This window comes from Pararge aegeria, chromosome 15, assembly GCF_905163445.1.
Source record: "Pararge aegeria chromosome 15, ilParAegt1.1, whole genome shotgun sequence".
NCBI classification, from domain to species: Eukaryota; Metazoa; Arthropoda; class Insecta; order Lepidoptera; family Nymphalidae; genus Pararge; species Pararge aegeria.
Genome location: NC_053194.1, coordinates 18,200,066 through 18,221,518, shown reverse-complemented (window position 1 = coordinate 18,221,518; position 21,453 = coordinate 18,200,066). Strand labels below are relative to the sequence as shown.

Sequence of the window (21,453 nt, the reverse complement as noted above, 5' to 3'; positions counted from 1 at the left end):
ATTCTTGTAACGCTATCTAGGTAGGTAAGGCAAACCTACGATATTAAAACGCTTTTACCTTCGAACTTCGCTGACGAATTTTTATCGTTTTCTATAATTTTTTGTCACAATTATTCGTTTTCGTAGAGTTGTTCCATTTGTTACTTATACAACTTCTAATTGTGCCTGTTGAGTATAGGTAGATAGATAGGTAATTGTTTATTAAACTAATGCTCTGATTGCGAGAGATTAACTGTCCGTTGAGGTATTCCTTGGTATATGTCAACATCTTATTATATTCATATCTAATGTAAATGTGATTAACTGGACGGTACACTCTGAAAAATAAGAAAACTAATCATCTCAATTTAATTTATAACTGCCTCTTCTTGTGGTCGGGTAATAAAGAGTCACCAACCTCTTACCATTAATATCGCAGTGCTGCCAATGCTGCCAATAACCAAACTGCTCCAGTACGACACCGATGGCTTTACGTCCTCCCAAGGAAGGAGAGCGCGAATTTTCTAAATCTGGGCTGGTAGAGCCCGGGAATCGAACCGAGGAATTCTTGATCGTATAGTTGGACAAGTTGACCACGAGACCAACAAGTCTTGCAGGTCGAGTAAACAATGAGTCACGCCTACCTGTTATCATAATTAGCGGAAATTAAAATTAATTGAGGGGAATGTTGTAAATAAAGTTACACGTGCTAAGTACAGTCACCAAGTTATCACACAGGTGTTTGTGAATCCACGGTTTTGTATTAACGATCCTGCAGAGAACTCACAGCTCCATCTGCCGGGCCTGCTGGGCGTTTAGAGCTGACGAGTCTGTAAGCTCACTATCATCTTCATCATACCTTCTTGAGACGTGTTTATTAAGAAAATAATCTGTGCAAGGGTTCAGTTCAGTCACCAGTGATGATGACCAATCAATCAGTCTTTAAGTGCCCTGACAAGTGGACAAGGCTTAAGGGTGCGAAGAACCTATAAAATATGTTATATTTTTGTTTGAATAAATATCTTGTCTATAGGGGGGTTACACACATTTTTTATGAAAGTCTGTCCGTTTGGCTGTTTGTCTGATGACAACTCTCCTTGGGAACGTTTTGATTGTAGAATTTTAACCGTAAAACTGGAAATTCTCTGAGCAACCTCTTGAAAACATTTAACTTTGATTTTTTTAAAAGAACTGCAGGATTCTAGATACGGAACTAGATATATGTATATAGAATAATGTCCCTATTTTTAACATTCGGAAGAGGGCTAAAATTTTTTTTTAACTCACGGATGGAACTGCGAACTTACTTGAAAATACAAAATGCCTAATAAATCAGGAAAACACTTTCAGGCTTACCAGACTACATAGGTACATTATTATAGCAACTAGTATTTCACCAACCGTTTCACACATATCGTTTCACATATATGTTATAAAAGCTCTAACAGCTCAACTACAGTACATTGGACTCTTTCAAGTCCCATCCGTTGGTTTGAGATATATCATATAATACCGTTACCAGCTGCTAGAATTCAATCAATATTAGTCAAGTTCATTCAATATTCATTATTTTAAATTTGTTTATTCTTCCTCAATTTCCTCTATGAAAATACCAACGTTTCATGAAAATTTCTACTGCCTGATAACTCTATCCGAGCTGTCTTATAAGTTCCATCTGCCATTCGCACCCGAAAAGAGCGAGAGTCAGTAAAAGATTTCAGAAAAATTCACAACGCGGCGCATCGTGCGCGGAGTGCAGAGAGTGCGGAGAGTGAAGCGAGTACTGCACTCGTTTCATTGCATTCTACAGACTCATGTAACGGGTGTCCTATAATGGTGTGATCGATCCTTTCATAATCTCGTGTTACATAAATACGGATAGTGTTTAATCTCTTTATAATATAGCTATAATGAAGTAAAAGCTATGTTTATTAAAACCACTTAGGTGGCTTAGCTTCGTGTATGACGATAGCACAGAATTAAGAACGTACAGAATCCTCATTCAGCCCGCCGCCTCGCCAGCACGACGCGACGCGGGCACTGTTTATAAAAGTGACTACAGGCCTTAGCGCCCGCGACCCAGCGCTGATGGCTGACCGTGAGATTGCATCAAATGTTTGCTGTAATGTATACTATATACAACTCTTCAACCGTGCATCAATTGTTTTGCCGTTTCATAATCGATTCCTGTTATTATTTTTCATATTCCTGGTTGGGTCTCACAATGTTTTGACTACTTTCAAATACAGAAATAATCGCGGCGTACAAGTTGTTGTCGCGGTAGGAGTATCTCTTCTTTAGTCCACGAACTCTACACGAATTTGAAAACATTATAGAGAACTCTCCGGCATGCAGGTTTCCTCACGATGTTTTCCTTCACCGTTGAATTGAAGCAAGTGATACTTCAATTGTTAAGAACTAAGAAAATTTATACGTGAACAATATTGAAGGATGCATAAGTATATTTCATAAGGAATCACCTGTAAATATATTAAATCTAAAGAAGCATATTTATTTTTCCATACAAACGAAATCAAAACATTCTAAGTGTTACTTATTACAACCGTACTGAAGATAAAATACCGACAGAGGCATAGTACCTACGCTACGCAACGCGCACCTAATAAATTTACAGGAGTCACATGATTTTAATTTAGCATATGATGTTAGGGCTGTATCTGATTCCTTTTAGTTATAACTTTGACAGTGGTTTACTCAAAAACTATTAGGTTTATCGGTTTCTCAGATAAGTCTCAGAGATAGTACATGATGTAGGTACCTCTAAAGCCAGTGAGGATTATTTCAGTTTACATTTTCACGTAGTTTATGTATCTTGTGCACAGAGGTGTGAGTACATTGTAATGGTATAACAATAAAAAGTTTTATTTCAAAGCCCACATTTATAAATTACAAAATTACAAAAAAGATTTAAAAATATTCCGTACATGCTGATATCAAATTAAAATGAAAATACACTAATAATCACAACAAAAAAAAATCCATACTTTTTTGAATTGAATTAAACCCGTTAAAATGAGGTTTGTGCATCAAGTATGACATAATTATAACATCTTTAAACAAACAGATTTTAACTTTTTAAAAACAGATTTAAATCCCAATGTAAATTGTAATGTATACCGTTTTCAAGGTGGATGCACATTACAAAAAGGTAAGACTGGAGTAATTAAAAAATTTGTGCAATAAGCGTGGTTGGACATGTAAACGGAACAACATATATATATGTCGTCTGATTCGGTCTAGTGCTGAAAATTACTTTATAGAAAACTTAATAGGCAACAAAAATATTTTGGCCAGTCTTGGAATTGAACCCAAGACCTCGTAATTCGTAATTGAACAAACTAACCACTAGACCACCGAGGCAGGTCGTACCAACTGAACTGAAGAAATAACTTTAAACCAAATGTCAAAGGGCACTCGAGCACACACGTCTGTTATCAGTTGGTTACACGGTTACACGTTGGTTAAACTGGAGTTGTGACGTCTGTCAGCTTATTCGCCGTCTTACTCACACAGCTACGTATTCAGCTTGATTGTGCGATGCTCCTGAGATATTTACTTACAATATTCAGTGTTTATGAATTAATTCACGCTAGTACTGCAGACTGCGTATTGTCTAATTTGGCTGCATCAAGTGCTTTGATTTAACTAGAACTGTGTTAATAATCTCAATAAAGCCTTACTAATACCTGTTATAAAGGTGACAGTGTGTTTTATTGTTTGTCCTTCATAAACGCCTTGATTTTTGACATTGAGTTAGCTAAATCTTAAAACGCGGGCAACAGCGAATAGTAAATAGAAAAACAATGGAATATGTTATTTTAACAAATAATCGTTATTTTTTTCATTGGCATTTAGATCCATCAGCAACAGGGCAACGGACTGACGTGATGTTTTTGCGTCAAATTGGTTTGGGGCAGGGCTCTTAAATCCTAAAAAAATCCGAACCGGTTTCGGGCATTAACCTTGGTATAGGAATCATTTCCGTTTCGTTCATTTAACCGGTTTTATTGAGAAACCATTTCTAGTTTAATTTTGCTGAATTAAGAGAAATAAACCGGTTAATCGAATTCAAAATTCAGCTCTTTTTGTAATTTTGCCATAGAAAAGTGAAATTAGTTGCAAATGTCAAACCATAGATTGAAGAAGCGGACGAAAAAAAGTTGACACATAACGTTGTTTATCAAATTGCGTCTCCTTTGGAAAAAGATTCCCCGTTTTAAAAAATATTAAAAATGTAAACAATGTTTTAAACGGTAAATTAAAAGCCCGAACCTTAGGGCCGCAGAACGAAATAGTTAGAATACTTTATATCCTATGAGATAGATCTAAAGCGTAAAAAGTTCCGGAAAATGGGAACTCTGTATGCGGCAACCCTTTACCGTATAAAATTCCATTATATTTTATTAATAACATTACCAATTTTGTATTTGTTTTGATCGTTAATAATCTAATTATACTCATAGTACTCGTGTTTTACATCATGAATATTACATTTATTCTCGGCGTAATAAAGTGCTCATGAATAATTCACAGGTATTCCACCGATTGATATATTTTTATAATTTTTGCTAAATTAAAAACAAAACAGAACTTTTGTTAAATACCCAGTGTATGGTTTTAACTATAATTATATTTATAAGTATTATACTAAATTTGAAACGGCTGAAAACGGTGAGCGAACTAAATCTCGCTCATTTTTCATGCAATGTGGGAAATTGTGCTGCGCTCACGGCGCTGCTCACAAAAACTACGCTGCTCCGTCCGTTATATCATTGTGTTCTTGTTGTGAAGTTAGTGAGTTTAGAGAGTGGAGTAAACAAACAAACAAACAATGTTAAACTGATTACCTAACACACTTTCGTTTTTCGATATCAATTATTGGGATTGGGATTAGTTAAGCATCAGCGTTGGGCAACTGAGGTAACACAGTTGTCTTTGTCATGATCACAATCCTCAGTGTGCTCATTCCGTCTCCACATACCCTCCGCGCAGTTCCTCCTCCACAGGTTAGTTACGATTGTTATCCCCTTATAACTGAATCATAGGCTTGGGATGGAAGGCTTCATCCCCCATTACTTATCCCCGGATTAGTATTGATAATTTATAACCAGTTTTACCGCCTGGTCCTGAAATTAAAAACATCTACATAAGCAGCCTATTACCGCCCCACTGCTGGGCTTATATATTATTGTTGGTGGGCTTCAACGTGCTCTCCGAGACACGGGGGTTTCACTGCTAATTTTTACTCAAGTTACTCATAGTTCGAGGTAAAGTTCGTTCGCTGTTTGTCTGTTTGAATCTAAAGTGTTAGCCCAGGTAAGGCAAATTAAAATGCAGGATTTCTTGGAAATAATCCAGAACAATTAAAACGTGTATACGTTTCAACAAAAATATACAAACTTTAAGACAAAATAAAATTAACAGAGAATCTTTATTAATAATAAATGTTAAATAATAAAGTTAGTAGAGCCATCCCTATCTACAGGGTAGATAGAGTAGAGAAGCATGTCACTACTAAATTTAACCTTCGATTTGAAGATTTTGAAAAAGTCAATTATTATTATTGAATTTAAATTTTGAGTTTGAAAACTGGCACCAGCAACCCCGCTGTAGATTGTCGAGTCTAAAGTGCGGAAATAAAAAAAAATCTATTATAGTTTTTTGTGACTTCCCACTTGTGTTTATCGAATTGATAAGCAGTGGAATATTTTCAATTGAGAATTGATTTCTTGTGTGACCAAGTCACTTATTGCTAATCCATCAAGGTAAGCCCCTCTGACCTAAATTACAATTATATAATCTAATTAAATTTATCACGTATGTATGAACAATATTATCTGTGTGAAACAATGCTAAATATATACGCACCAACACATAAGTTAAGACTTATGTAATGCTAAAACATAAGTCTATAACCTCTATATAAGTGCGTATACATTAAGCATTGCTACAAAATTCGAAAAACTAACTTACATACATCTTCGTTACATTCATACATTTTCAGGAAGTACGGCGGATATACGAGTATATATGTACGTGGTAACGCGGACGAAACCGCGGAGCACAACTAACAATAGGTTCACTATTGCAACACCTTTGCGTCGCGCAGTCTAGTAAAAATAGACGACTAATCTATTCTGTTAATTTTGCATCAAGAAATAAAGGTTGTAGAAGCACATCACACATATTACACATCTACAATGGAATATCCTATCTCCGGGATGGTACTAAGAGTATTAAAACCCAATACCCAATACTATTTGGGCCATTACGTCGCCAACCAGGCAAACAGTTATTAATTACCCGTTCAGATTCTCCGGTTTTTAGTGGACAAATTAAGCTTGATTTTCATTGTATGTCATGGAAGTCCGCGAACTAACGCCTGCTTCTATTCAATTAGAAGACATTAGTTTTTCTTCATTTTTCAATATATGATATTATAAAATTTGAATAAGTAAAATCAAAGTAAAAATACAGCGCTATACAAGTCATAGTTCACACTTCTTTATCATAAGCCTTCATTCTTACATCTATCTAACTAAATCGCTTAAAAATACACCTTTGTTACATTGACGAAATATTGAAACCTGTACCTACCTGAATGAAACAATTATATAACAACAAAAGTTATCCATTTTTTATTACCATGACACAGCATGGAAAAATATTAACGATTTTGATTCCAGATTATGATAATGATATTCTGAGTTTTTTTTGTTAGCCCAGATCACGTAGTGCGCCGCTAATAACTTTATAAATACTTTACGAACCGGTGTAGGTGGTAGAGTCACACTTGACATAACAGATAGACTTGAAGTATTGAAAGTGCTGATATTAGGGCTACCAACTTAAAATAAATAAATTTGGAGTTTTTGAAAATTCTTTAGTGACTTGGTCATACTTATTTAATCTAAAAAAATGCCAAGTTGTGTATTGAATTGTTGCGTGAACCATATCATGTTATATGTATGAATATAACTATACATGTATACGTTTTGTCTAGTATGGCAGCCGCTTCAAACAAAAAAACCAGCGTGGTATCTTGCAAATATGTCTATGCACGGCACAGAATGGTCGTAAACAATAGCGTATATAATTTAGCATAACGCGATATGCATCTAAATTACGTTCATTCATTTACAATTGGAATATGTTTTGTTTACAGAGCTGTTACACTCGTGTGGAAAATATTTGTTTGTTCAAGCTTTTATTACAGTGGCTTAGCTCGTATGATAAACATCGTAGTCCATGTAGCGAGCACTGGCTAGCAACCGATTGAGCTGACATCTGGCATTCCTTTATTGGCAATGCAGTAGTCGGGCGTCATAGAACTAGTCTGACGATGGAGCTCTTCTAGAAGTTATATGAGACTACCCTGTCGGGTTTGCTGGATTTGTTTTAATTAGTAGATGCTATGGAAATGTAGCTGTTAAAAAAATAACTGAAATACTGAATGGCAATTTTAGTAACAACCGGTTAAAAAGAAAGGATTGTTATTATTGTGTATTAAAACAGCGAGATCCAGATACTATGTCTGCCTATTGCATACATTCAGTTATAAGTTTAGCAGCTTTATCTGCCTGTTTGTCTGTCTGTGTGTGTCATCCTAGCGCGCAATTCGGTGGACCTACGAAGGCATCATTACTGACGAGCTATTACACCGGGTTTACAGCTACTGTCACAAGAGGCGCTGCTAGCGTCTTTGTATTATTATTGTTGGCTGTAACTTGAGCCACAGAATGCAGAACATACAGAACCTTCATTCAGCCATTATTGCGTGCAGTGTATTGTGCCCAAAAACAATGAAAACTTCCCGTCTCACTTCATGTCCGCGGAACGTTGCTAGTCACAAACTTTTCACCACCATTTCATGGTAAACACACAACGTTTAGAATATAAGAGGTTAAATTATAAGTGTCAACTGCTAAATTGAATGAAGTTACTAACCGCCTGTTCGAGAAACACTTCTAAAGTGGAGGGGTTTTGATGCTTCAATGTAAGTCGTGTTAACGGTTTCTGAGTGTTCTTGAGCCTCCCCCGCGGCAACTGGCTGCACGTGACCGCTATTAAAGGCATAATTGAAATGTATTATGATAGGCATCAATTACTATCCTTTAGCTGTTCAATTATTTAATTAAAATATAATAATCAGCCTGTTTGAGGCTCGCACAATGAAAGCGTTCAATCATTGCCGTCATCAGGTCAGTCACGAACTTGCGGGAAACAATTATCGCGTGATCATCTGCAATATTATATTAATTCTCTGTTTAACACTGTGTTGCTGCGTAATTGCAAACAGAGAGGTCGCCCTAGAAGCGAGATAGTGATAACCTGTGTCGGAACATCGCGCTCACCCCAAATAGTAATGAGTGTAGTGCCAGTCGGATTATCTCGATGAAGGCGGTTCATGTCCAAGGCCTTATCTGCGCTTATCAGCGGCGGCTGCGGGCGGCGCGGCGCAACTCACGCGATGTGGCAACAGACACGCGTGGAGACGCTCGTTATCTGATAACCGTGTTTTGACCTGGATCAAAAGTGTCTCATCAAGTACTACTTCGTGCTTATGAAGTATTTGCGACCCCCACTAACCCAAGAAATGATATCAAGCAAGTCCCAATGAGTTACGCAAGCTTAAAAATGTTCGATCCTATGAGGTATCACTTAAGCATTGTTTCTTAAAAAAGGGGAACTCTGAGGTGCATTAGACGTTACGAACAAAGTTTTTTGTGTTTGTTTTGTATCAAAGAAGTTAAGCGTCCGCGCGACGCGCCGCAATGTGCAAATCGAGGCCATAGAAACTCCATACAATACTGAAATAAATGGCTGTCGAAATATTTCTTGTTGAAAATTGAAGTAGACCGCAACATTCTTTTACGTGTGGTTCTTTGCCGTTCACTCTACCACTTAACTTATTTAATTATCTTTGATTGTTACAAAATTTTAATATTTGTCAGTTTATTTGTTGATCCATCTCGCGAAAATCTCGGGGCCAACCGAGCTTTAATTGTTACTGTTCAAATGCATACCTATAGCAAAACCTGAGTTTCTCTTGCAAATATTAATTTAAAAAGAAGATACACTAAATCGTCCTTTACTTTCGTAGTTTAAAGAATCCTAGGTAACCCACATACAAACAGATTGACAGTTCCAAATAAATATTTCTATTAAATTCAAATTCAAATTCAAATTCAAATTCATTTATTTCAAGTAGGCCTACTTTATAAGCACTTTTGAAACGTCAAGTATGCATGTTTGTGTGACTCTACCACCGGTTCGGAAAGCAGATTCTACCGAGAAGAGCCGGCAAGAAACTCAGTAGTTGCTCTTTTCCAACATCAACATTTACAATCATTTTGCTATCTTGCGGGAGATGAGAGCGAGGCTGGCTGCTTCCATTCTACCTTGTCATTGAGGAATTCATCAAATGTATAGTAACCTCGCTGTACTAGATGCGTTTTTACACATTTTTTAAATGTATGCATTGGTAGGTCAAGAATTTCCTTAGGAATCATGTTGTAAAAGCGTATACTCAACCCCACAAAGGAGTTCTGCACCTTTCGCAGACGATATGCAGATATCACCAATTTATGACCGTTTCTGGTAAGTCGATTGTTAATTTCAGCTTTTGATTTATAAAGAGTAATATTTTGCCTCACAAAGACTATATTACTATAAATGTATTGCGAAGCTACTGTAAGAATACCTATTTGTTTAAATTTTTCACGAAGCGATTCGCGTGATCCAAGTTTATATATTGATCGTACGGCTCTTTTCTGTAGTATAAATATACTTTCAATATCTGCAGCTTTTCCCCACAGCAAGATCCCATAGGACATAATACTGTGAAAGTATGCGAAATAAACAAGCCTAGCTGTTTCAACATCGGTAAGCTGTCTAATTTTCCTGATTGCATATGCAGCCGAGCTGAGTTTACTCGCTAGGCTTTCTATATGGGTACCCCACTGTAGCTTACAATCTAAGGTCACTCCTAGAAAAACAGTGGAGTTTTCTATTTCAATTTCTATTTCAAATTCATTTACATTTATATTTTAACATTCATTCCATTATGTTGAGTTCCTAAAGATTGAATGTAGAGAGATGAAAGTAAGAAAAAATTGTTAAGAAATAGCATAGCCTAGGTCTAGTCTTAAAAGTACTACCACGGGAGAAAAGTTGGGTTACTATAATCAAAATCTCGTTTCGTTTCTTAGTAAATTAATTGTATTTTTAGTTAAGAAAATAATCACCAAAGACGTAGAGAACACGTATTGTTCAGTGTATAGCTTAGTCCAGTAAAAACAAGGTTGTGGTTTGGGAACCAGATTTAGCGGAGTGCGGAGGTGACGAGTACAGTGTTGTCATGACGTCTTATCAGGAACGCGGCCTGTTTACCAAGCTGTGAGAAAAGCAAATTAAGCACACAAACATTGACTTCGCAATCATTATCGGAGTTTACTTTGTTGCCTAATGTTTACAGCTCTATTTAACTAACGGTTTAGAGACATTTGATAGATTGGCAGCTTCAAATACATAAACATGTTCAGATATAAAATTAGCCTGGTTCTTTATTCTATGCTCGTTGGTCTTTTTATTTTCAAATATGTATACTTTCATTCACATTTAATGGTAAGTGCCTTATCTAGAAAGCGCATGCCTAGAATATTTTACACTCCCTTTTATTAAATGGAGAATGGAAGCCCAGGGAATTACCATGTTCCAAACTTGGAAAGATTCGACATTAAATTAAAATCCTCCCATCATCTTAAATGGCGTTTCGTCCGCATACAAATTCTCATAAAATAATAACCCTTAATTAATAAACCCCCACGCACCGCGTCACAATCCTTAGTGTCGTAGTCTGGTTTTGAATAGTTCTCAAACCGGACCACTACAGGGCAGAGGTCTTCTCAGGTTTCAGAAAAAAGAAGGCTTTAAAACGTAGTCCACTACGGTGGTCAGTTTTTCACGCCTTCGAGAAAGAAAAAAATAATAAAATAAAATCAAGGTGTAAAAGTTAAAGTCTCCACGATATATAGAATTACATCATAAACGTTAACCGTTACGAATACTATATCCGAGAATAGTATCTCGTTTCCCACCAATTAAGCAGTTTGGCCGCCGCCGTAACATTCAGGCCACTTGCGACGCCTGTTCATTGTGGCCAAGAGGCTATCCACTGCTAAAACTCATTGCTGAGGACGTTTACTACGTTTTATATTTACGAGAACGAGCGAAATTCTAACTTATGAATCGTGTTGTTGGTTTGTCCTTTACATCCTTAGAAACCAATGAACTTTTTGGCAAAGAGATAGTTAAAAGGACGGAGAGTAACATAAGCTTTTTTTAATCCTAGGAATATCACCTTCACTTTTCTGTGAGAAAATAATATTCCAGGAAAACAAACGGTTCCCACGGGAATTGTAAGAAACCGTAAACTCGGACAAATAACGTGGGGCTCGTAATTAATTAACCCAAACATTGTTACAACCCTTAAAGCTGAATATATCAAAGCAAAAATTATAGCAAAGTCGGTGACATATCGCCATTTAAGGCTGTCATCTCTCCAATAACGAAGTCTTCTGTACCATCACAAAACACGTGCCTGCAGCGTGACTTGGGCATTAGGTTTTAGTAGTATCGCCGACTTGACAAGTAGCCAAGTTTATAGACATGCTAAAATTTTTTGTGTCATTAATAAGCCTACAAACATTCCTCAGTAGTATTTTTAGTATCCAATAGGAAGTAGAACAAGTCTCCTGAGGGTGCGGCCTCAGCGCGGCCGTGCTGATGATCCCGACCCACGCTAACCCAAGTCTGTAACTGGATCGGTGACCGAGTTTGGCCCATACCTTGCTTCCGGATCTCGAAGAGCACATTAAACCGTACGCATTGATCCCGGTATTTATCACTAAAAGCTGATAAGAACCATTAATATTTTTATAGGCTAAATTAGTTACTTAAACCCACTAACCCGCTTTGTACCGTGTTGGGTCCAAGCTATATTTTTTTTATTTGTTCTATGTTACTTACTCGGCTTGTAACAAAGATAATGAAATGCCGACATTGACCATGGAAGGAAACTTGCAGCCTGGCATGTATCCGCAAGCTGTGCGTTGCCTCAAGACAAGTATTCTCTCCGTTTATACAAAATATATGTACATTAGGTATTCCTAATATCTGAGCCGAAAGGAAAATGGGGAAAAATGGAAGGCGTTATTATTCTTAGCTATATTCTGTAACAGAGCTCTCCAAACTCTTTTATCTCCTCGCGCCTTCAACTTTCATATTCACGAAACACTGTTGGGAGCGTCTGATTATTCACAAAACTACGCATCTACTTCAGCCTCGGTATTTACAAAAGAGTAGCGCACTTTGATGAATAACGAGCCTGGAATTTACTCACAGACAACCCAAGAACTCTCTTTAAGAGTCAAAAGTATATTTCTATGTATACATTAAAATACTGGCAATACAATACGTTAGGTAGGTAGGTACAATTTGAAGTCCTCACCGAGAGGCTATCACTCCTTACGCAGCGTTGTTATTCCTGTTAACTTTTTCGACCATGAGCTTGTTCGGTAGTCGCTATCTCTCGCGTGGTCAGCCGCAGATAGCGTGGTCGCGGCTTCCCGGCGCACACGGCACACGTGCGTGCGTCTGCAACATCAACAAGTGCTAAAAATACAATCGTACGAGCAAACACAACATTGACCTTGATTTTTTTTTCTTTTTTTTTATCCGAGCGCCTCTGACGCCGCCGGGTCCTGTATCTACTGTGTTATTTGCCACTTTATTTATAACCTTTAGTTTAATTAAAAAGATCTACCCTCTTTCTATAAATATGTAAGTTTCCCTAACCAATATTAAAAATATAGACCTAAGAATAATAAAGTTAAAGAGTTTCTTTTTATTTGGAGATGCTAACTAAGTACCAGTGGGCATTAATTCAATCCTTTCTTGCTAGTCCAATTCTTTAAGAACTATTCGAAACCAGACTTCGACACTTTTAAACTTATTTATGTTTAAAGCATTGCTTTGCTGCAATTAAATTCTTAAGCTTAAGTGGAGTGCGCTTGTCCAAAAGATGCGGGTGGATGATGATTTTCAGGTGTTATATAAAACATAATGATATACAAAATAATATAACTATGATAAAAGACCTTTGAATTATAATGTACTGTAAGTTTACTTCAAAGTTGTTTTGACGGTAAATACAGGATTAATAATACTCGGTTACCAAGTTTTTTTGTTTGTTTGTTTTAGGCTTTTTTCTAGACTGCGATGTAAAGCGTATTTTGACATGGCTTCTTCAAAGTTAGTGTATAATACAAATGAGATTTATGTAGAACTGGAGTCTCATTTTAACTGTTTCCTAAATAGGAGGTAGGTAAGGCTGTGCACGTTTTATGCAGATCTGCCTTAGTCCAGGCCACGCTTGGAAACCTCGTAGTTTTATATTTAAGCTCATAAAAATGTATGAACTATTCATAGGAGCAGGTGATGTAATAAAAATTAAATTAAGATAAAGATTAGGTGTTTGATTTGCCCAGTCTTGAGTTAATAGTATCCATATCATAGGTAGCGGATGACGGAAGTGCCAAGGGCAGAGTCGCTTGCGGTACGCAGTTCTTACCGCAAACGACCATAACATTGATACCACAACGAGTGAAAGAAAATAAATAAGTAGCTAAGTAACAAATACATTTGGCTACAAATTGCATCTGCAATTAAAAAACATAAACACTATTATCACCTCATTGATGACACAGGTCGGGGACGAAATATAAATAGATCTTTATTTGTGAATATTCGGACTTTGTCAAGGCTGTGTCGCTTTCCGGGTCAACGATATCAGTAGAATACAAAGAATTGAATGAATTTTGAAATCGGTGGTTTTGGGTTAATCCATTACATACATACATACAAAAAACCAAACATTTCTCTTTATAACATGAAGGACAAAACTCATAGAACCTTATCCTTCGCCATTCAACACTTTAACTAAAAAAAAGGTTATTATTTTACCATAATTGACGTAGTAGTATTTTATTCAATATAAAATCCTTTTTTCAAATATTTTATTTCTTTATCATTAGAGTTCTTGTAACCAGTTTTGTTTTTAACACAATAATATGTTCATAGTATAAAACGTACGTTATTCACCACCTATTGTTTTATCTTTTTGTGGAAGATAAGAACGCTTTTTGTATCTACCTTTTTTATATACTTAAAACTTAGTATTATGTTGTCTATTCTTTTAAAATTGACTGTGATTTGCAATGCAGTGTTTACGCCATTACATTACAAAATATACCATATTTTCCAAAAATAGATTTAAACGTCGTTCAACAAGTCATTGATAAAAAGATTCAATGCCAATTCCATTAAGATTTAATGATTAACTATAGCGGTATGTGTGGAACTTTTCTCAAACTTACGTTGAATTTATAAGCTGTTAGAAATTAAATAAAAATTAATAACCGCGGTTAAAACGGAATAAGTAGTGGATAAAAAATAAACCTGTATTTATATGACTAAAGGTTGACAATGATTGAGCCTCCGGTTGACTAAACGGGTAGCACTGGAGCGATACGTTATAATGATGGCACTTAGCGCGTGATTCACTGCAATCATGCCGATTGAATTTAAGAACGTCAATAAAAAGTTTATTAAAAAAAACTATAAACTTAAAATGTTCCTTTTTATTGCACTTAATGGATCTGTTCTATACATTTTAATACGAGTAGCAGGAGTGGTCCACATTTGGAACAAACACGCGTGTTTTTCCGTGTAGTTACCCGTAAACACTTTCTTCAGCTATCATACACAATATACCCTGTAGTACCACATTGCCTTGCCCTGCCTTCCTCAAGAATTGGGATATGTACCAACTTGCCAACTAAACACCATTTTTGCAATTCTACTTATAAAATGACACATTTCCATATAAACTTTATTTAACCCCTTTGGGGTGGTATTCCGAAAAGTGCAATCGAGAATAGGACTATGAAATGAAAAGAGGTTAACGCTTTCAAATAAATAAAAAAAGAAAACTTTTTATCTTTATTATTTCTTAAGGTAAGTGTAGATCAATTCGCACGCCATCTGTTTTATGCTCAATTCCATTTTTATCAAATAGGTAGTACTACTTTAAAACGGGTACATAATTAATACCTATCACGTTCGTGCGAATGGACTTGAAACGTTAAATGGAATGTACAGTCAGCAAATAGGCAACTGAAACATACCTTTACAGAAATTATTTAGGTAGTTCCAGTCGACTAGTGGAGTGGTCAGCACTCGTTTTTAATACAATGCCAGCCTTTTAAAATTCTAGTGGTTATTAAAGTTGATTAAAAATGTTCCATGTCATTTAGTTCTACTTAGCAACAACATTCACTTTTTAAAGCTACTATTGAAGGTAAATAAAGCTATCCTTTAAAAAGTAAAAAAGAATCACCTGTATGGACCAGAAATTGGTAAACCGTAAAAAAAATGGAACAAATTGAGAACGGAGCCTTTTGTATAAGTGAGTAAAATTTGCTTGAATACTATTGCGTGATCGCCATGTGTTATACAGTTTTTAATACCTAAACTATTTCGTTTAAAGATTAGCTTTAAGATAGCATTAATCATTTACTTGATAGTTATATCTTAGACATGATGAATGCCTTATGCCGTTAATTACTTAACTTGGTGGAGCTAAGTAATTAACGGCAGTAGTTCCGAAGTGTTACGATTAATAAAATGAGAGACACGTCTCACACGATGCTAATTGACTACATGGGGCCAGTCGGGATAGCTACGACTGTTGAAGAATGTTTAGCAATTGAATAGAATGGGGAAGAATAGAAAACTTTATTGCAACAATTCAGTAAAAAATAATACAAGAAAACATAAGATAGCACTTAGTGCTAGGATGCAAAGGCGGCCTTATAACTAAAAATAAATAAATAAAGAGATTCGTGGCATAAAGGTTGAAAGTGATAAGCGAACAGTGTGGAAAGCGTTCTCGTTCACCTTCGAGGTTCGTTTTAAGTAATCGCTTTCATACTACTAAGGACACTTGCTTTTTCGGTGAAGGAAAACATCGTCAAGAGACCTGACTGCTGCCTGAGAGTTCTCCCATAAATGTCTTTAAGGCGTGTGAAGTCCATCAATCCACAGTTGGGCAGTGTGGTGAACTGCGGCCTGAACCCTTCTCTTTCTGGGAGAATAGGTACCCTGTAGTGGGTCGGTAATACGATGATGATGGTGATGTAACAAATAGTCTTGGCTGAAAACGCTCACATTACTCCCGCGGTCACAATTTTTTCCCCATTTTCCCATTGTATGGTGAACGATTTTCCCATTGTATGGTGAACGCTTAGAACATTACAGCATCATTAGAGGTAAAATAATTACCGTCCAATGGTAAATGGTATGAAGTGACCAACCGTTTGTTCGAGAAACCAATCTAAAGCGGAGTGGGTTTTTGATGCTGCAATATTAGTCGTGTACACGGTTTCTGTTCGCAGCCTTAGTCCCGCGTCAATATTAAAACTCGTAAAAATTAAAGTATGTCTGTCTGTACGTTTTTTTTGGTTGCGAAATGTTGATTGAACAGTCTTATTTCCAGCTTATGGTATGTATATCTATTGTATAACATTGTGACGTATTTATAAATATTGAGTGCAAAAGTTATTCGAAGTAAACCAGAAAGTTAGTTATTATTTAGATTATATTACTTCTATTTACAACTAAACCGCTCAACTTGTCTACTTTAGCTAGTTTTTTGTGCGGCAAAAAGTTCAATCCCATGGGACGGTAGAAATCCCTCGTGGACTCAATTGCGAGGAGCAGCTAAGTAATTCATAATAAAAGTTGTCGACCTTAAATGACTCAGACAGCGCAGTGAAGTGCATTTAATGAATATAACCTAAAAAACTAAATGCTCGTACTTAACTTTTTGTTATTCTGATTATGTCAATTAGGAATATTCCACAAGTCGATCTGTCGACTGTGAGCTAACCCGCCATTGACTGACTCAATATAAACTAATTAACCCGCAGACAAATTGCTAGATGACTTTTGGTACTTAAGTCTATTTTGAACGTCCATTACTTTCGCTAATATCGTGATGCGACGCGACGTCCTTGATGTAACGCATCAACAATTTTTTATTGTCATTTAGTAAACACCACCTTTATGACATCGCGGAAAGTAATGCAGTATCGGAAATTGTTTTAATTGTAGTTCCTTTCTGATACCGATTATTTGGTCAAGGGCTGTGTTGGAGTACGGAAAAATGGTCTTCTCCGCGAACCTACAATACTTACCCTTTTTGATTGTTGAAATTTACTTCAAACCATATTTTACGGCATCCAAATCATTGTCCTCGTTATTCAAATTAAATTAGATAGTGATTAAAATATTTATAATCAAAAATAACGAATTATCTCGGTTTTGTGGTAAAGCGGTCTTGTTGATAACAAAATGCGTTATTTCATTGTTTGGTTTTGATACTACCTACTCTTGTTTAAATCACACTTTGTCGTCTCGCCCGGATCTACGCGCAGTTATGAATTTAATTTATTTATATATTCATTCATGTATGTATGTATGTAAATGTCTTTTTGTTCCGCCGTAACCTTGGATGTGGTAATACCCAATTTGAATTTCCGATTGCTTGCTGTCTGCACACCACGGTAGGACAGCGTTAAACATGAAATTAACTTACTTTCATCTAATTTCCAAAGGGTTACAAATTCGAGGCAATATTTATTTTTATACTAATCTTTAGATAACTTTATAATAAATTGTGGTAATACGTAAACTTTTCAGTGTCTCCTGTGTGCTAGTAGAGTACGTAGAATGACCCACGCGTTGACGACTCATCATACACCATAAGTAACACAACTTATTCTTGAGATAGCGCATTCTAATATGTCAGTAGGACGCCCTCGTTTACGACAACTTGAGTCGCGTAGAGTCTTGTTGTGGAAGGAAGAGATGAGTGGCACAAGTGCATCAAAGATGAATGCTGTGTTTTCACGACGAAGCTTGAATAAGGTTTCTTGCACAAATTAGAATAAGGCGGCATGCCACAGGTTCTTCAAGTTGCACCGTTGGCTACAATTAACGTTTATAACACCCCATATCGGCTTATTTATACGTATTAAAATGTGTTACTTAGACATTTCAATGCTTGTTTCAAAATTTGAGCAGAGTTTGTGTTGAGTGGATATTGTGTGTGAAGGACATAATACGGATTGAATGCGGTACATGCAAGTCGTAAACTGAATGTGCAGCAAAATGGTGTGACGTGAAGGGCTGTTGCGAGCTGCAAGAACTGGTCCAATAAGTTGCCGTTTACAAAAGTGGACAAGATACGTATTTTCACATTAACGCCGGGCCACAGCGTTCTAAAACGATTACCGCTCGAACGTTTAAGGTTTTGAGAGGTGCTGTATATTATTAGGCTTCGTTTTCCTGCAATTTAGAACTTTAGAAAAGAGTAGCTTAGAATCCGATTAATTAATACTAACTTATTGTGTGTAGTGTAAGTGGTAAGTTTGCTTCCATTTTCCTGTTTAAATGTGCATGTTATAAGCAAGTAATCAGTGCAGGGGGCGGATTAGACTGGCGACCTCAGAAATCACTTAAATTCTCAACAGCCTTGCTAAAACATAACAAAACTGTTTTTTGAAATATGTAAATGTAAAAAAATAACAATTTACAAAACCCCGCGACTTTCAGTATATTGTAAAGTATTTAACTAGTCACGCCGTTTCATTTGATACACTTACTCAGGGTGTTGTGAAAAAAAATATGTAATCCGCCATCTTTGACCGATATTCATAAAACATAGCTAAGAACACTGCCGACTAATTCAGCTTTCAAAGAAAAAAAAAAACAAAATCAAGATCGGTTCACCTTGTGGCTTTGCATTTATCGCAGAACGCCGTCCCGCCCGGCCCCAGTAGTCACTGTGGTGAAGTGTATGTATGTATTGTACTTAAGTAGTAACATTGAATCAATGACTTTATGTGTCTGTAAGGTTTACTATAAAACTTCAAAGAGATCAAATTAATAATATTTGGTTCCTACGTTACGTTACAGATATATATATATTTTTTATTTCAATACCCACAGCTATCTCAACCGACAGACGTCCACTATTGGACATAGATTTTATAAGGTGCTTGCTGTATTGCTCTCGAGCGATGGACTTTCGGTGCTAAATACAAGTGATACTATTTTGAATTTTCTTATTGGAACAAAATAGGATAATAATAAATAAGCTTATCTATCGACTACTGGAGTTCTCTCTGATAAAGAATTTCCAAGCAGAAAAGTGGTACTCTTACACAGTTTTACATCAGGCAAATTGTTCAACCAATCCGTGCCGCTAGTGCACGTCTAGAAAACTTTGATGAACGTAATGGAATTTGGCAGTAAAATATACCTTAACTACCTTAAATTTGTAAGCTAGTGAATCCTCATCAAATAGACCGAAACGTCTTATCTGCGATGCTGCTTTAGAGGCATTGCTTCCTTACTCGAAAAGTTGATTGTGGGGAAACACTTCTTTGTTGGTGTTGTTTCTAACTCTCGTGACGACATCGAGTTCGTTAACATGTTGTGTTACGGATCTGAAAACGTTTTCAAAGCAAACTTTTATCGTTATTACCGACTGCAAATACCTTTCTCTTCGTAGTGCATCCCGCATATCATATGTGCGTATAGCATAGCATATCATATATGCGACGGCCGTAGTTGTGTTCACGCCATAAGTTGCTCTAAACAGGTAAGCTAAAAATAAACCCGGCTCTATAAATAGCTCCCACATCCGCGCCGGGCGCCGCAACTGGTCCTGCCACCGCGTTGAGCCTGCTGTACGGGCCCCCACACTTGGTGACACGCCTTGCATATTTGCGAGTGAGGCATTTAAAGCACTACTCACGATATCTCAAGAACTAGTAAACATACACGTTTACAATTTGCAACATAGATTCCTTCTTGAGCGTAAACCTCAGCTGAGAACAAAATATCCAAATACATTTCGCTACGGAGATGAGATAATGAGTCTGTGCTTTTAGAGTAAGAAAGATGATACTTTATTGACGTATAGGTTGATTAAGGAGTCAATTTTGTATTTTGTATGAAGAATATGAATGTCGCAAATAAGAGGGATTATTCCCATCAGTGCCGAGTTTCTAGCCTTATTTTTTAGGATTCTTTTTGGTACAATCTGCCTTCCGAGAACAGCTTATATTAGGAGTATTTGAAATAAATTAATTTGAATATTTGTAGAAGTTGATTTGTTCCTATTTCTCTCTGTTCTTTATCTTAGTTCTTATAGCATGATAAGGTAAACTGCAAGTAACTAAAAGAGGTACAAAGTCAGGCAGCTCGTATATCCGTCACATGGCATACCTTTTAACGGGTATGCAGCAGATCTAAGTGTTTTTGATAAATAATTATTTAATTGTAGGCTTTATTGAAGCTTATCATCTAATAACCTATTAATCTATAAATAACCTTAAACAGCTAAAAATTAAAAAGAACGATTTAGCTTGTTATAATGTATAATTTATATAGTTTATTTAATTAAATCGTACTAATATTAAAAATATGAAACTTTGTAAAGATGGATGGACTTCACCAATTTAACTGAAATTTGAAAAGACCTAGATTATAACTTAGATTAACACGTGTACTGTTAGTAATACGTGTGGTTATAAAGAACCAAAGACCAAAACGCGGACAAAACCGTGGGCAACAGGCAGTTTAAAAAAAAATTACAATAAGTACAAGAACTATTTCTGCTTTCTTCGCAGATGCCACATACCAGAATGCGAGGACAACAGCACACTGTCAGGGCCCGTGGACGCGGACTCGTGGGCACCGGGCTGGTCCTCCTGGGCCCTGCCGGAGGACTCGCCGGAGTGCCACCGGCGGCCTTCGCCTGGCGGCGTGTGCCACGAGGACGCCTTCGACAACACCACCCGACTCGACTGCGAAGACTTCGTCTACCAGCACCACAGCGGCATAGTGGCTGAGGTGAGTTTTGAGTTTTCGCAAGAAAAAAAATGTAGGGCCGTCGTTGGGGACTGCCAATAAAATTTAAAACTTAACCTATGTACCTATGCATACAGTATACATATAGCTCAAGGGAAGCGTGCGGAAGCTAGTTAATCTTGCAGCCAGTGCAAGAGTCTCGTACCCTACATCATCATCATACTAAGTACCCGATAGTCGTCCACTGCTGGACATTGGTATTTTTTTTGGAGTTCTAAGCTCCACATTTTTGTGCAGCTTGTGTCCAGCAGCTCCCTGCTCTACACTCGTCGTCTGTCCACTTCGTTGAGGTCTACAAACGTTGAGCTTACCCGTGCGGGGTCACCAATTGTAGCCCAACGTCCATTCGTTCTCTGAGCGAAGAGCGAGATGTGTATTATTTGTTTTAAT

At 36.8% G+C, this 21,453-nt stretch overlaps 1 protein-coding gene across 1 annotated transcript in view; it reads left to right on the top strand.

Annotated features, from left to right (window-relative positions):
- LOC120629914 (solute carrier family 22 member 6-like) overlaps positions 1–21,453 on the top strand; it is a 30,504-nt gene that overhangs the window by 1,622 nt on the left and 7,429 nt on the right. Inside the window, exon 2 of the mRNA XM_039898997.1 lies at positions 20,823–21,045. Within this exon, the coding sequence (XP_039754931.1) occupies positions 20,823–21,045 (223 nt within the window). The remainder of the gene's footprint in view (positions 1–20,822; positions 21,046–21,453) is intronic.